Source organism: Rattus norvegicus, chromosome 20, assembly GCF_036323735.1.
Source record: "Rattus norvegicus strain BN/NHsdMcwi chromosome 20, GRCr8, whole genome shotgun sequence".
Taxonomy (NCBI): Eukaryota; Metazoa; Chordata; class Mammalia; order Rodentia; family Muridae; genus Rattus; species Rattus norvegicus.
Window position 1 is genome coordinate 12,387,565 of NC_086038.1, and position 16,029 is coordinate 12,403,593.

General features: G+C 46.7%; 1 protein-coding gene, 1 long non-coding RNA gene and 1 other non-coding gene across 8 annotated transcripts in view; 2 read left to right on the top strand and 1 right to left on the bottom strand.

The window, feature by feature from the left end:
* Nucleotides 1–232: 232 nt before the first annotated feature.
* On the top strand, nt 233–3,078 carry LOC134483887 (uncharacterized). The gene is made up of 2 exons (XR_010061046.1): nt 233–407; nt 2,899–3,078. It is a non-coding gene; the product is annotated as an uncharacterized LOC134483887 (long non-coding RNA).
* LOC120099045 (U6 spliceosomal RNA) lies at nt 459–564 on the bottom strand. The gene has a single exon (XR_005497869.1). It is a non-coding gene; the product is annotated as a U6 spliceosomal RNA (small nuclear RNA).
* A 745-nt stretch (nt 3,079–3,823) lies between the features above and the next one.
* The window catches only part of Prmt2 (protein arginine methyltransferase 2), a 28,709-nt gene continuing 16,503 nt past the window's right edge, over nt 3,824–16,029 (top strand). Inside the window, exons 1-2 of one of the 6 annotated variants that reach the window (XM_063279461.1) lie at nt 3,824–6,799; nt 7,696–7,858. In XM_063279461.1, coding sequence (XP_063135531.1) covers nt 7,751–7,858 — 108 coding nt within the window. In that variant the 5' untranslated portion in view covers nt 3,824–6,799; nt 7,696–7,750. The other 5 variants (NM_001025144.1, XM_063279462.1, XM_039099010.2 and 2 more) reach the window with 5 other exon arrangements.

A 16,029-nucleotide genomic window follows, 5' to 3' on the forward strand; every position in this document is an offset into this window, starting at 1 on the left:
ATTACACTTTTAAAAACTTAAAAAAATAAAATAAAAGGGAATCTGAGAGATGCCATCCAATCTCGGCAAGTTTAAGGTTGAAACGCTCAGGCTCACCGATCTCGTTTGTTTCTTTGTTTCTCTCTTAACTCAATGGGTAACATTATTTTTCACACAGTCACACGGTCTTGTGGCTTTGTCCGCTTCTTTGCTTTTAGGGTGCTCTGGTCCCAGAACGTCACACAGCATTCAGCTACACCCTTCCAAGTAAACAACTGGTTGCTAGGGCGATGAAAACTGAGAATGCTACCTCTTGATTTTGACAGAGCTCCAGTCAAAAGGGCAGGGACTGGGAAGAAGCTAGCCTTCTTTGGAGTTATAACTAACGAATCCCTAGGATCTAACGGTACCACTGAGTGTTAATATGGGTGAGAAATGAGAATGTAACCAAAATGACTTTGGGGTTAAATTTGAAAAAGAAATATATGGAATGCTTCACGAATTTGAGTGTCAACCTTTGGAGGGGCCATGCTAATCGTCTCCTTATTGTTCCAATTTCAGTATATGTGCTGCCGAAGCGAGCCCTGGGGTTAGTTAAAATTTAAAGTAGTCAGCTGCTGGTGGTATGTCTTTTTAATCCCATTACGCAGGGAGCAGAGGCAGGTGGATCTCTATGAATTTAGGGCCAGCCTGGTCTAGCCTTTAGAGTGAGTTCTAGGCCAGCCAGAGGTACTTAGTAAGACCCTGTCTCTAAAAAAAAATAAGATAAATAAAATTTAAAGGAATAATTTTTGTTGGGGTTTGAAGCTTGGCTCGCGCCCGGACAAAGCACACCAAGCCAACATGGTTCCACGTGGAGAGGTTTAATGAGGGAAGAAGAGTAGAAGAGGGGAGGAACCAAGGAGGTCGGCCATGGGCACATGGGGGGGGGGCGATAGAGAGAAGGGACAGGGACAAAGGGGGCATGAGAGCAGAGAAAAGAAGAGCAAGAGAGAGCAAGAGAAAGAGGAGGGGGGCAAGCAGCCCCTTGGCTGTTGCCAGGCAACTGTGGGGCGGAGCCTACCTGCCTGTTGCCAGGTAGCTGTGGGGGTGGAGCTTAGACAGAATACCAACAACTTGAGTAAATTGGTATATTTTCCTGACGTGTTAACATGCACAGCCTTTTAAACGAGTTATTATCGTGCCTCTGGATGGATCTTATGTGATTTTTAGGACTACATTAGCATGTACTAATTACATACAATGGGTCTCATTGTGACATTTTCATACACGCACATGATGTATTCTGATGGCATTTATGTAATATTTTCATGCCGCCTATTTAACTAATATAATCTTTACCTATCGAAGCATTCCCTCAAGATTTCTTGAAGCAGGATTTTCGCAACATGTTTCTGAATTCAGCTTGTGGGTAGTACCCGCACGGTCTCGGCTGGTATTGTTCCCCACATTGGAACATCGTTGCCTGTCTGTTTCCTGTCAGTGTGGGGCTTCCTCCAGATGAGCCACAGCGCACAAAGGCAGACAAAGACAGGGTTTGTGTAAGCAGAGCTTTTAAAACAAACTCGGACCCTCCAAGGGATCAGAGTCACCAATGCCTGTTGACGCTCCCAGAGAGAAGCCACCTGAGCTTAGTAACAAAGTTCACGTTTGCTTAGCCCTCTGCTTTAATAGCTTCACTTTCTCTGTGTGCTGGGTCATAGGTGTGTGTGTGTGTGTGTGTGTGTGTGTGTTGCCACTAGACAGTGCAGACAGGCCACTGAAACCAGTATATGTGTGGTCCTAGGTACAGTCTCTAGTAGTATGTATAAAAACTGTTTTGTTTGTCTTTTTGAGACAGGGTTTCTTTGTGTAGCTTTGGCTGTCCTGGAACTAGCTATGTAGACCAGGCTGGCCTCGAACTCATCGTGATCTGCCTGCTTCTGCCTCCTGAGTGCTGGGATTAAAGGCGTCCACCACAACTGCCTAGCTTGCTTGTTTGTTTGTTTGTTTTTAAGTCTGGATTTCCCTACCTAGCCCTGGCTATCCTGGAACTCACTTAGTAGACCCCGCTAGCTTCAAACCCAGAGATCCTCTACCTGCCTCTTCCTCCTGAGTTGCTGGCATGAAAACCACGTGCCACCATGCCTGGTTTTGTTTTGTTTTGTTTTTTTTTAACTTTTTTAAGCTATAACTTTCTGGTGATTGTTCATTCTGTAAATTATGTGTATGTGTAGTTGACGAATTGCTTTCTTTCTTTACTTATTTATTTAACGTTTTCAGCAGGGTTTTATGTAGCCAAAATACCATTTATTTGTTTTTTTTTTTTGTTTTTGAGACAGGGTTTCTCTGTATATCCCTGGCCGTCCTGGAACTCACTCTGTAGACCCGGCTGGCCTCAAACTCACAGATCTACCGTCCCTGCCTCCCAAAGGCTGGGATTAGTGTGCGCCACCATGGCCCAGCTGAGATTTAATTCTTAGGAACCCATTTCCTCTGAGGTCTAGGATGAAGGCATATACCACTCCGCCTGTTTTATTCAGTTGCTGGGGAATCAAACCAGAGCTAGGCAAACACTCCAACATACCAACCAAACTACGTCCCCAGCCCTTAACTTCTTTCTATATTTAAAGCAAGTCCTGTAGGAGAGAGAATGACCAGAAGAGAAGATGTGTGGCTTGGGAGGGTGGCTCTCCTTGGCAGCTCTCTTCCCTGCAACTGTTTGTGTTCCCAGAGTCTGTTTGTTAGGAAAGTGAATTCGGCATTCTCTAGCGTTCTCCCCTGCTGCTGGGATACAGCGGGAAGGCTGCGGCATGTTGCCCAGGCTTGGCCTTCCCCACCTCCAGAACCACAAGCTGAATACACAACTACTGCTTAGCCCAGCGGACCTGTCTTGGAATCCTCAAGCCTCACTTTTTCTTTCTTTCTTTTTTTTCCCAGAGCTGAGGATCGAACCCAGGGCCTTGCAAGCGCTCTACCACTGAGCTAAATCCCCAACCCCAAGCCTCACTTTTTCTAAGAGCATTCCGACAACTCAGTAGGATGACTTCCGGGTGGCACTTCCCGTCTCTGAGCTTTTCCAGGCCTCACAAATAACAATCGATCATAGGTCTTCCACTTAATAAGTGACATGTGGTTCTCCTCGTAGCCGTCAGAGATGATGAATGATCTCAAGAACTGGCTAGAACTTGACCACCCGTGGCTCACACTGTCCAGTTCCACACGCATAGATACATTCTCATTGACAGTTGCTATGGCTATATGCTCTCCCAAAATGTGGGGACGAGTGTGGGGGGGGACCCTACTACATTTTATTAAATCTCACGAATTCCGGGAGTTCGGATTTGGGCTGGCTTACCCTTCCACACATTGTCAACAGAGGTCACTGTACTGGTCTGGGACCTGAGCTGGTCTGAAGGATGCACAATTGGAAAACTGGAATGTGGTCTCAGCATAGCCGGTTGTCTTACATGGAGCTGATTCATAGGATGGAGGCCACCTAAAGAAAACCTGGCACACGTTTTACGAGTTCTTGTACCAAGAAACTGTACTGCATTGAGTGAGCCACCGTGCTAAGGGAGGTACCTTTAGTGGCAAACACACTCTTATGGTGTCCTTTTCACGGTAAACTTTGTGGAAAAAACCAAACCTTTTCACAAGTGTTCCTGTTCGCCCATCTCATTCTGTTTGTTTTTCAAGACATGGTTTCTCTGTGTAACCCTGGCTGTCCTGGACTCATTTTGTAGACCAGTTTGGCCTCGAACTCACAGAGATCCATCTGCCTGTACCTCCCGAGTCCGAGTCCTGGGATTAAAGGCCTGTGCCACCACTCCTGGCCACCATCTTTTTTTTTTTTTTTTTTTTTTTTTTGGTTCTTTTTTTGGAGCTGGGGACTGAACCCAGGGCCTTGCGCTTCCTAGGCAAGCGCTCTACCACTGAGCTAAATCCCCAACCCCCCTGGCCACCATCTTAACCTTGGATGGGCCATGATCTTAGGTTAATTATGCCTAAAAGCTTGACTACTGTCTTTCCTTGCACTGTGACTTTAAATCTTGCACTCTCAGAAATGTTTCTGAAGGGCTTTCCTACATCAAGTTTACAGACTCCTTGAGTAAAACCCTACAGTTTCTCGGGGGGGGGGGGGGGAGTGGGGTGGGAGGAGGGTCATTGCCTTGGGATTAACCCCAGTACTCCCTTCACTTGCTGCAGTGAAGACGTCTTAACTCTTGCTTGTACTCTGTAGCTTTGCACTAACCAAGATGTACATATTCCTTACATTTGGTTGCAAGTTGTTGCTACAGTGTCTTCCTTAACAGACAGGTTGTCAAGGCAACCAGGGATGAAAAGGAAGGCCGTTGCATTAGAATCCACTTTAAGTTTTCAATTAGCAATGATCGCACCTTGGATAAACCTCATTGGCTACACTGCCACTGCCTGTGCAAAACTTAGAATCCACTTTAAAAAAAAATGTGTGTGTGCCTGCTTATCTTTATGAATATTACACGCATTCATTGCTTATTTCTATGTAAACTACATGCATTCAGGTGCCCATGGAGGCCAGAAGAGGGTATCAGATCCCCTGGAACTGGAGTCACAGGTTCTTGTGAGCTGCCTAACCTGGATGCTGGGAATTCAATCCAGGTCCACTGCAAGAGCAGCAAGAACTCTTAGCCACTGAGACATCTCTTCAAGCACCATACTCTATTTTTTTTTTAAAAAGATTTTTTTCCCCTGTTTTTTCAAGATCAGGTTTCTCTGTATAGCCCTGGCTATCCTGGAACTCACCCTGTAGACCAGGCTGGTCTTGAACTCCGAGATCTGTCTGCCTCTGCTTCCCGAGTGCTTGGCTTAGAGGTGTGGGCCACCCTGCCTGGCTAAAAGGATTTATTTGTACTTTTTTAAAATTATGAGTAGGCGTGTGTGTTTGTGGGCAAGTGTGTAAGCTGCCCTGGGAGGCCAGGGGCAATGAGTACCCCTGGGGCTGGAGTTACAGATGGTTTGTGACATAGGTGCTGGGAACCAAACTTGGGTCCTCTACAAGAGCAGTGCTCTTAACTGCCAAGCCATCCCCAGCCCCTAGAATCCACTTCCCATGCTGTATTTACAAAACCACATTCTTCATTCAACCGCCACGGGTGCCCTTTCCTGTGTTAGGTTATCAAGGGTTGACCCTAATGCCTGGAGACTGAGCCGGGTGGCACCAGCAGGCTTTCAAGATTAGGTCTCGTGCCTGCCTAGCCTGCTACACTGGGGCCTCTGAGGACAGTTTCTCTCCACCCTGAAAGATTGTGGGAAACTCTTGTCAGCCTGTGGCATCCTGGTTCAGTGCTTCGGCACTCCTCATCTGGTGGAACTGGAGAACCGGGCAGAGAGTCTTGGGAAGAGACCACGTCTTCACACAGAACCATCCCTTTGGCTACAGTTTGGCTTCAGCCTTACCCTCTCTGCCTAGAATCAGCCAGAACTTGACCTCTTTTGAGGGCTTCTCATTCACTCAGTGATGCCCTCACCCAAACCTTCTTCACTGGTCATACACAACACTGTTCCGGAACTGAATGTAAGAGTCACCAAGGTTTGGGCAGTGGTTAAAAGCTTCCAAACATACAGTGACCAAAATTAATTCCAACTCACGTGTAACAGACCCACAGTGTCTCTGGCAGCAGTCACCCACGGTGCATCCTGCGACTCCACTGCACCGTTGGTCTGAAGGCACAACAGGTATGGCTTGCACACGCCTTGCAAACCCTGAGAAGCCTCATAGCAGGTTTGGAACCACTGTGTTAGGAGCTGAAGTGTTTCTACTGCGTGCACCAAAGCATGACGGTCTAATTACAGGAAACAAAGAATTCTAATATTTACCTATCATTCCTTAGCATGTTTCAAATTATAGTGGCTAGATTATATTAGACAAACGCATCCCCCTAATTAGTACAGGAATCTGTTTTTGTCCCTAGTAAGTGGTAAAATTACGTGTATGCCGAGTTTTAAAATAAATTCTTTTCTGATTCGTAATCAGTAGATGTTTGATTTGTACGCCTATTTTAGATACCTGGAGTCGCATAAAAACTTTTTGGGTAGAAAGGGATTGCTAGTGGAGAAAGCTTAAGAAGCCTTGCTCAGGGTCACCTGATGTCAGTGTCACCGCCCCCTCCCCAAACCCCTTCAGCATAGGCTCTTCAGGACTTGGGGGCTCTGGTGTGTCTTGTGCCTCAGTAGCTGTGTTAGTTACTGGGTTGGGCGGGGGGTGGGGGGGGGACCACTTCTGGCGGCGATCAAAACTTGGTCTGAGATCCTGTAGGAGGCCCCATTGGGCAGACGCTGATTCGGATCAAAACTAGATCAGGCGATCGGAGAAGGGCATCAGACACACCAGCAGGTACACTCAGGATAGCTAGCACTAGTACGCACTCCTGCGTCTGCCTGCCGACTGCTGCCCTGGTTCGAATCCGCTGGAGGCGCGGTCTGCACCACCTGTGGCCTCCGATCCGAAGTTCAGTCTTCCCACAAAACCTCCCGGTGAGCCGATCCTTACACTTCCTCACCTGCTTCTGGCAGCCTTGAGGCCCAATGCGACCGGCCGGAAGCAGGGTCGTAAAATGCGCTTGCGCTGAGTGACAAGCTCTCAGAGAGAACCCCGGTCTCAAGGATGTGTACAGCACCCAACACCAAGTTCATACACATTGCGCTTGCGCAGGACACCGAGGCCTGGGCGGGGCGTGCTCTTCGGCCAGCTGGAGTGCTCGGCGCTTGCGCAGGTCCAGGGCGGCGGCTCAGGCTTCGGGTGGGCATCATCTGTTCCTTTCTGGGCTAGCCTAGAATTCAGCGGAGAAACGCGGCTGAGGTAGGTTTCTTCACGGACAGCTTAGACATCTGGATCGCAGGCGAGGCAGGGCATGCTAGGCACAAGGTCTTCCGTGTGCGTATCTCCAACGCACTGAGGCCTCTGCCCCCTCTGGAGACTTAGAGTGCCCTCTCGAAGGTTCTATTCCAGCCTCCCCCTTTCTCAGCAACGCCTGCCCTCTCCCCTCTCGGTTCCGGGTACCTCTCAATTCTCCTGCGCACCTCCACTGGCTCGCAGAGCCACGCCCTTCCAGGACCACGCCCACCTGCCTTCTGTATCCCGAGCCACGCCCCCCATGCCTCTATTCTCTTGGGCTGGAGGACCCTCCAGTTCCTTGTCTTTCTTCCTCCAGGTACCCTCCCAAGCTTTCAACGGAAAATATAACTGTAAATTATTTGTGATTCTAATCGATACGAAGCAAGTATGAAGTCCAGATCTGGAAACACGGCAGGCGTTTAAACAAAGAATCGGTGTAATCGAAGTTAATCTCAGAGTCAGTAGGGGTTACATGGCCCCTGAAAAATAGAATTAAAGAATAGGAGGGTGTCCGGACATGCGGAATTCAATTCTGCTGGTGGAATAGGTCAAGTACTGGGCAAGGTGTTTAAATTTGAGTTTAAGCTGTTAAGCGTTCCTAAAAAAAAAATTGATACTGATTTATTCCTGGTTTAAAAAAATCCGGCTTCAGGGGGAGGAATGTAATACCTAACATAGGAAAAGAAGCACACAGTCTTTGGCGTTCTTAATTTTAAAAACCCTTTAATGGATTGCAATGACAAAACTCCGTCTCTGTCCCGTTCTGTACACATACATACGGTAAACTGTAGCGGCGAGGTGCGTTTAATGACCAAGCAGTGTGACACTTTGCGTTTCTCTGCCTTCTTTCTTTCGAGTAGACGTGATGAGAAGATGAAGTGAGGCACCAGTTATGAGACATGAGCTTACTGAACTATGGAGGCACCAGCTGAAGATCCCAGCCATGAGTCACAGGTCACCCCAGCTCCGGTACGTAAGAGCCACGGTTTAACGATCGTACGGAGGAGGAGTGCCAGCTCACAGGTGTGATGCCTCTTTCCTTGTCTCTCAAGGTCGTGGCTGACAGGAGGAGGGTGCTTGAATTTAGAGAACACTGAGGCAGGGGCATGTGCCTGAACATTAGGTTCACCATGCCGAGTGGTGTCGTGATCTCTTCAGGGAACACTTCAGCTTCTAAGTACAGTCTGTCCTTGTTCTTAGATGGTCTTAGCATAGGACCGGGAAAATGCTTGGTACTTGAGAAGATCCTGTGCTCGAGAGCTGTTTGCCGCCTTGGATCCGTACATGCAGTTTGACCCATGTCACCAGGGAAAAGGGCTCCTTCCCTCTTAAGGAATATTGATTATGTACAGTTAATGAAATGAATATTCAAATAAAAAGGCTTTTTAAAAAATCAAATATTTTCATGTCTGTGGTGTCAGCTTCAGCAAGTCTTTTTCCCTTTTTTTTTTTTAATTTATCTATTTATTTCATGTGAGTACACTGTCGTCAGAAGAGGGCATCAGATCTCATTACAGATGGCTGTGAGCCACCATGTGGTTGCTGGGATTTGAACTCAGGACCTCTGGAAGAGCAGTCAGTGCTCTTAACCACTGAGCTATCTCTCCAGCCTGTCTTTTTCCTTTTAATGGCTTGCCATCCTTTCGGTTTTAATTTGCTTAATTACTTAAGTAATTGATATGGGGTCTCACTGTGTATCTCTGGCTGGCCTGGAACTGGTTTGCAGACATGACTGGTTTCAAATTCACAGAGATAAGCCTGCCTCTGACTCCTGAACACTGGGATTAAAATTGCCTCCATGCCCAGCAACTGGGTATGTATGGATTGGGCATTTTTTTTTTTTTTGGTTCTTTTTTTTCGGAGCTGGGGACCGAACCCAGGGCCTTGCGCTTCCTAAGCAAGCGCTCTACCGCTGAGCTAAATCCCCAACCCCTGGATTGGGCATTTTTATATGTAGGCATTTTTTTTAAAATATTTCATTAAACATTTTGCATTTTCAGCCGCAAAATGTTTTAATTCTATGAATGCCCAGTTTTTCTTTTGAGAAACGTAACTATTAAGACGGCTACGACATCATAGTATAGACATTGAGGATCTGTCATGCCGAGGTGAAACTTGATTCTTGGTCCTAATTTCCTCAGAGCACACGCACGCACAAATAAGGTTAACGCCATAATCTGGTCTCAAACCCAGGAACCAGTCCTTTATCTCTAGGGGCAAACAACTGCTTTGTGTCTGCCTGTGCACTGTCTGTACCTTTATGAGCTTATAAGGGTCCCAGGCCAGCCAGAACTAAGCAGTCCAAACAAACAAACAAAATGGAGGATCCTTGAACAAAGTTTGAGGTTGCCGAGTGTGTTTTCTGAGGCTCCCGTAGGTGATAATTGCTGTTTCTGCAGCTGTGGAGTGTTTCCTGGGTGGTTCCACCCTGCAACTGCTGGGTTTCCTGCACATGCTCCAACTGTGAACTGTGCAGCGTCTTGCGTTTGGTGTGAGGCTGCTGGGGTCTCTAAACCACCGTGCAGCCAGTTTACATCTCACTGGTAACCTTTCTGTGGGAGTGCAGATGTAGTCCACATCCCCTTTCCTGCTTCCGCAGGATGCCACGGTGAGTACCTGTCGCCTTAGGTGGTGCCTCAGGTTGGAGACCCAGTGGTGGCTTTGTGGAGCTTTGAGGATGCAAGGACCACATACTTTTGAGTTTCCTACCTGTGGTCACCGGTCTTCAGTAGCCCACAATAGTGCCACAGATGACATGTGGTCAGTTAGGAGGCTTAGAAATGGCTTCTCCTGATTGCCCCAGTGACGTTTGACTCTTAGGAGTGGCTCAACAGTCCTACTGATACTGGCCCCTACTAGGAAAGAGGTGCTATTGTAGGAACTTATATTTTCCTTTTTCAGGGCCAGTTTTACCTTGTTAAAGGGTCAGTTTTTGTTGAGTTTCTCTCCTTTCCTATTTGATTTCTGCTTTTACTAGTATTTTCTTTTAAGATCGAATCTCATTTTTTTTTCTTTTGACGCCTTGACATGGAAGGCCGTGTCGCTGACTTTAAATATTTCTTCTCTAACTTTTGAGCTCTAAAGACTACCTTGTCCCCGAAACGCCGCTTTGTCTGCACCTCAACCATGTCCTGTGTTTACATTATTGTTAGAATATATTTTTTTTAATGCATCACGATGGAAATTAGAAAATTTGCCCGACTGTTCGGAAGTATGTTGATTTCTAAATATTAGGGAATTATCTTTATTTTGTTATTCTTGATTTGCACACGCACGCATGTGTGTATGGGCATGCAAATGCCACGGCATATACGTGGAGGTTTTCAGTACTTTATCCTTTCCTTCCATGGGATCTGGGGACTGAACTCGAGTTGTCTGGCCTGTGCAGGAAGCACTGTTACATGCTGGGCCATCTTGCCGGCCCCAAATTTGGGAACCACTACTTACGATTTTATGACTGACCTTTGGTTTGATTGCATTTGACTGGAGACTGTGACACGCGCTATAATTTTAGCCCTTGTGAAGCTCATTGTACTTGGTGGAATTTCTTGTTTTGGAAGTCGTGTTCCATCCCCATCATGGAGGTCAAATGGTTTTTGATCATAAATCCTTTTTTTATGAGTGTGTGTATAGACACCCATATGAATACAGACACATACGCACACCTATGTGTGTGTTTATGGAGGTCAGAGGGACAAGCTTTGGTGGCATCTCCAGAAATAGCATCTATTTGGTCCAGGAATCCTGATGCCCGTGTCTCCTGTGCTCTGGGGTTGCGTGCACCCGTGCAGGCCGTTTTATGTTGTTTATATTGTTGGTAGCTTCTGCCCTTTGTGCTGGAGAGTTTGCTTTATCAATGTTGAATGTAGCGAGACAGACAGCTTTAACATGCTGCTATTCTGTTTCTGTTTGTTATTTCTTGTTTATACATTTTCCCCATTTCGTCCCAGGTTTGGGGTTAATAAGACACTTGATACAATTTTACTTGTTGCATTTACTGGGTTTGTAACCATACTTTCTAAATACTGCTTTGGTAGCTAACGGGAGAGGTGGCACGCACATTCTTAACCTATTTCAGACTTTCTACTTCGCAGTATAAAAATCTTTTTGTTTTCCGGTTTCAATTCATTATAACATCAATTCCCGTGCGTGGTGAACTCCGGGAGAGATGATCACTTCTGAATTTACACGGAGCAAAAGTTTTTAAATGACGTATGAGGAGCGGTTTCTCCTCTTTCTTTTCTTGCATTCTTTAACCTTTAAAAACAAATTATGTATTTACTTAAATGTAGGAGTGCTCTGTGTGCATATACACTCGCTGCCAGAAGGGGGCGTCACGAACCACCGTTTGGTTGCTAGGAATTGAACTCAGGGACCTCTGGAAGAACAGCCATTGTCCTTCACTGCTAAGCCCCCCCTCCAGCCCTCTTCTTGCATTCTCAGTTTCCATGTAGGCTCAGTCTTTTCAGCTTCAACAACTCATTTCTTTAGGAGCATGATTTCTTGTGATGTGGTATGGCAATCTTGGTTTGAATGAAAAGACCTTCTGCTTTAATTTCTTTGGCTCGGGGACTCACACCGTAACCTGGCCTGGAACCTTTGAGTTCACACAGACCTGCCTGCCTCTGCCTCCCAAGTGCTGGGATTAAATGTGTCTGTCACAGGGTCCAGTTTTTTTTTTTTTTTTTTTTTATTAACTTGAGTATTTCTTATATACATTTCGAGTGTTATTCCCTTTCCTGGTTTCCGGGCAAACATCCCCCTCCCCCTCCCCTTCCTTATGGGTGTTCCCCTCTCAACCCTCCCCCCATTGTCGCCCTCCCCTCAACAGTCTAGTTCACTGGGGGTTCAGTCTTAGCAGGACCCAGGGCTTCCCCTTCCACTGGTGCTCTTACTAGGATATTCATTGCTACCTATGAGGTCAGAGTCCAGGGTCAGTCCATGTATAGTCTTTAGGTAGTGGCTTAGTCCCTGGAAGCTCTGGTTGCTTGGATTGTTGTTCATATGGGGTCTCGAGCCCCTTCAAGCTCTTCCAGTTCTTTCTCTGATCACATGGTCCAGTTTTTAACCTTGATTTCTGAAGGTGGTTTTAGGGTTGAATTCTTTTCCATTATTTCCTTTGTTTGCTGCTGTTTGTTTGGTGCTGTCTTGTTCTCTGCCTTTAAGAAGAGGTCTCTTGATAAACTGGGCACTAAACTGGCAGCCCAGGAGCTCCAGTGACCCCTCTCTCCTCTCCTGGCAGTGCTGGGGTTATGGGGGTCTGGAAACCATACTGCTGGTTTCCAAACTCACAGTAGACCCCGTACAATGAGCTGTTTCTCTTGGCCTCTGCCTGATTCTGACTTCACAGATTCCAAACAAGTAAGTAGGAGAGCAGGATATTCCGAAAGACATTTGTTGGAGATCTCAGAGCAGATCTGTACTGTGGAAAGAGTTCTTTCAATCCCACAGAGGTTTGATAGGGAAACAAAGTATCTAGAGCATAAAATAAACAAACATGTGTCCTATAGGGGAGCAGACTCAGGCAACATAAACGAAACCCAGAGAACAAAAGCCCCAAAAGGGCGATGGTTGAAGAACTGAAACTAAATACCCAAGACACCCTTTATAGCTGTCTCCAGCCTAAGTTGAAGCGTCGTTGGTGTTGTTGGCTGTGCTTGCCAAGCGTTGAGGCAAAGGGTACCCCATTGCTGGCAGAATAGGCAATGGTGGAAGAACATGATGCACCTTTGGAAAGGTTTATCCATTGAGCCTGACGGTCTGTCTCCTAGGAATAAATAAGGATATACATGCACAAACTTTTAAAAAAAAGATTTATTTACTTATTCTATATGAGTACACTGTAGCCTTCAGACACACCAGAAGAGGGCATCAGATCCCATTACAGATGGTTGTGAGCCACCATGTGGTTGCTGGGAATTGAACTCAGGACCTCTGGAAAAGCAGTCAGTGCTCCTAACCACTGAGCCATCTCTCTAGTCCATGTGGACTTATTTCTTTATTTATTTATGGTGGTAGGAAATGATGCCAGGAGAAACTCTGAGGCTGACGGAAGAATCAAGCAGAATTCGGTAGTTTATGAAAACATTAGCAGTTTCTACAAGACACGATCTAAGAAAACTTGAACTGTCAAAAGGGGGCAATGTGAGGTATTAGTCACCCAAAACAAGCTGTGTTGAAAGGGGGAAGTCTACTCAGAAAAGGAGTAGAGAGGGAGGGAAGGGTGGAGGGAGAGGTTGAGAAAAAGAGAGGAGATGGGGGGTGGGGAGGGAAGAAGGGAAGACACATGTGCGGTGACAGCCTGGAGTGGGTCTAAAGGGTTTGACATAATAGGAAGTGTGGTGTAGTGGGCGGAGAGGCAAACATACTCTATGAAGGCAAGTCGCGTTACTCTGATGCAATGCCAGGAGTACAGATGGGCTCTTAGCAATTAAAACAGGCCCGATACATGCTCAGAGAATCCTGAATGGCCACACTAAGGCAGGCAAGTGGAAATGCAGGACAGTAATTGGCACCCTTCAGATGGGCACAGAGGAAGGGATCAGCGCCTGCTGTTAACGAGGGACACGCCTCCTTTGTACTTACGGTCAGTGGGTCAAGTCTCCATCTCACTGAGTCCTAGTGCAGTCCTGGGGGCCCTTAGCGTTGTAATAAAAGCCATAGAAGTGATGGTCTTGGGCAGAGTGTGGTGGTCCTCACATCTAATCCTGTCACTTTGGAGGGGAAGGCTGGCACTTGAGGTCAGCCCGGTCTACACAGTGTGTTTTAGGCCAGCCAGAACTACACAGCGGACCCTTGTCTCAAAACAACGCCCTCAGACAAGAAGAGAAAGGTAGCCTTGACCAACTTTACACTTTAAGAATTTATCCGCAGGAACTTCTCAGGTGCATGCAAGATGATTGGCGTTCAAGGAAATTAATAATTGATAACAGGAGAAGCTGGGAGTAGTGTGTATATTCCAACAAAGGAGATTGGATAAGTAAGCTCAGATAATTCATAGACTGGAATACTACACAGGTACCAGAAATTTTTTCCTTTAATACTTCTGTGCATTGGTGTTTGCCTGCGTATATATCTATGTGAAGATATGTCAGATCCCCTGGAACTGGAGTTACAGGCGGTTGTGACATACCACGTGGTGGCTGGGAATTGAACTCAGGACCTCTGAAAGAGCAGCCCGTGCTCTTAACCGCTGAGCCATCTCCTTAGCCTGGAAATGTGATGTTTTTGTTCTCCAGGCTGTACATCCACTCAGGCAAAGCTAGACTCTTGACTAACGAGGAAAAGAATGGTTGGATGAGTCAGAGCGAACCCAAGTTAGTGCATTTTCTAAGCACATTTAGGGAGAGTAGGTTTTGAGAGGGGAGATGTGTACATCTGGGCTTTTGAGGTTACATTGTTTAAAGCATGTAACTTCCAAGAAAGTTTAGAGACTAAGCAGTTTAAAAATTAAGTGGTGTTAAAAAAAGACTTGAGCTGCATTACGCAGGTGGCGCTACGAGGCCCCCACACTGCTTATAGTTAGGGTTGGCAGAAATGCGTTAATGTGGTAAAATTTAAAGGCCATAACCATTCGGGTCCTAAGGAAGCATGGTTTGCTGGTTTTAGTGTCCTTGTTTAAGGTATCGTGAAGAAGATACACATTATCTCTCAGGTAGTTTTGATTTTGTTGGTTGTATTGAAGTCACTGGTTTTTAAAAAATCTTTCATTTTTTTATTTTATGTGTATGTTTTGCTTGTATGTGTGCATGTTTGTGTGCAGTCCCTGCAGAGGCTAGAAGGTGTCAGACCTCTTGGGACTGGAGTTTCAGATGATTGTGGGTGCCAAGTGGATTGAACTTGAATCCTCTGGGAGAACAGCCAGGACTCGCTTAATCACCCAGCCGTCACTTCCACCCCCAGTATGTCTTTAAGGCGTGTTTACTCTGATAGACGGTGGCTATAGGGCACAGGCCATAGACTCGCAAAGTCTCAGCCAGGCTGCTTGAGCTCTGTTTGCAGTAGGGTGGAGGATTATAGCAGTTTCCAGCACCTTCCGTAGGCTCTTGCTCTATCTGCCTGGTGCCTTAGGTCTGAAGAGACCCCTGGAGTCCGACAAGCTGTGGTATCTCTGTCACTAGTTGAGTGTCACTCTTGGGAAGCAAGCTGATAAAGCTGAGGGCCAGCACCCACTTCTTCCTGCTCCCGTAGACATTTTCTCTAAGTCACCCTGTCTCGGAGATACAGAGGTAGACCAAAGGTGAGAACGCTCGGTGGTTCAGATTGTTTGAATAACAAATACTTTCTCATTTGAATGTCTGAAGCAATCGAGAGAGAGAGAGAGAGAGAGAGAGAGAGAGAGAGAGAGAGAGAGAGAGAGAGAGGCACGTACACGGACAACAAAGCTCAGAGAGAGAGAGATGTGTACACGGACAACAAAGCTCAGAGAGAGAGAGAGAGAGAGAGAGAGAGAGAGAGAGAGAGAGAGAGAGGCAGAGGCGCGTACACGGACAACAAAGCTCAGAGAGAGAGAGAGAGATGTGTACACGGTGTACACGGACAACAAAGCTCAGAGAGAGAGAGAGAGAGAGAGAGAGAGAGAGAGAGAGAGAGGCACGTACACGGACAACAAAGCTCAGAGAGAGAGAGAGAGATGTGTACACGGACAACAAAGCTCAGAGAGAGAGAGAGAGAGAGAGAGGGGCACGTACACGGACAACAAAGCTCAGAGAGAGAGAGAGAGATGTGTACACGGACAACAAAGCTCAGAGAGAGAGAGAGAGAGAGAGAGAGAGAGAGAGAGAGGCGCGTACACGGACAACAAAGCTCAGAGAGAGAGAGAGAGAGAGAGAGGGAGAGAGAGAGAGGCAGAGGCGCGTACACGGACAACAAAGCTCAGAGAGAGAGAGAGAGATGTGTACACGGACAACAAAGCTCAGAGAGAGAGAGAGAGAGAGAGGCAGAGGCGCGTACACGGACAACAAAGCTCAGAGAGAGAGAGAGAGATGTGTACACGGACAACAAAGCTCAGAGAGAGAGAGAGAGAGAGAGAGAGAGAGAGAGAGAGAGAGGCGCGTACACGGACAACAAAGCTCAGAGAGAGAGAGAGAGATGTGTACACGGACAACAAAGCTCAGAGAGAGAGAGAGAGAGAGAGAGAGAGAGAGAGAGGCGCGTACACGGACAACAAAGCTCAGAGAGAGAGAGAGAGAGAG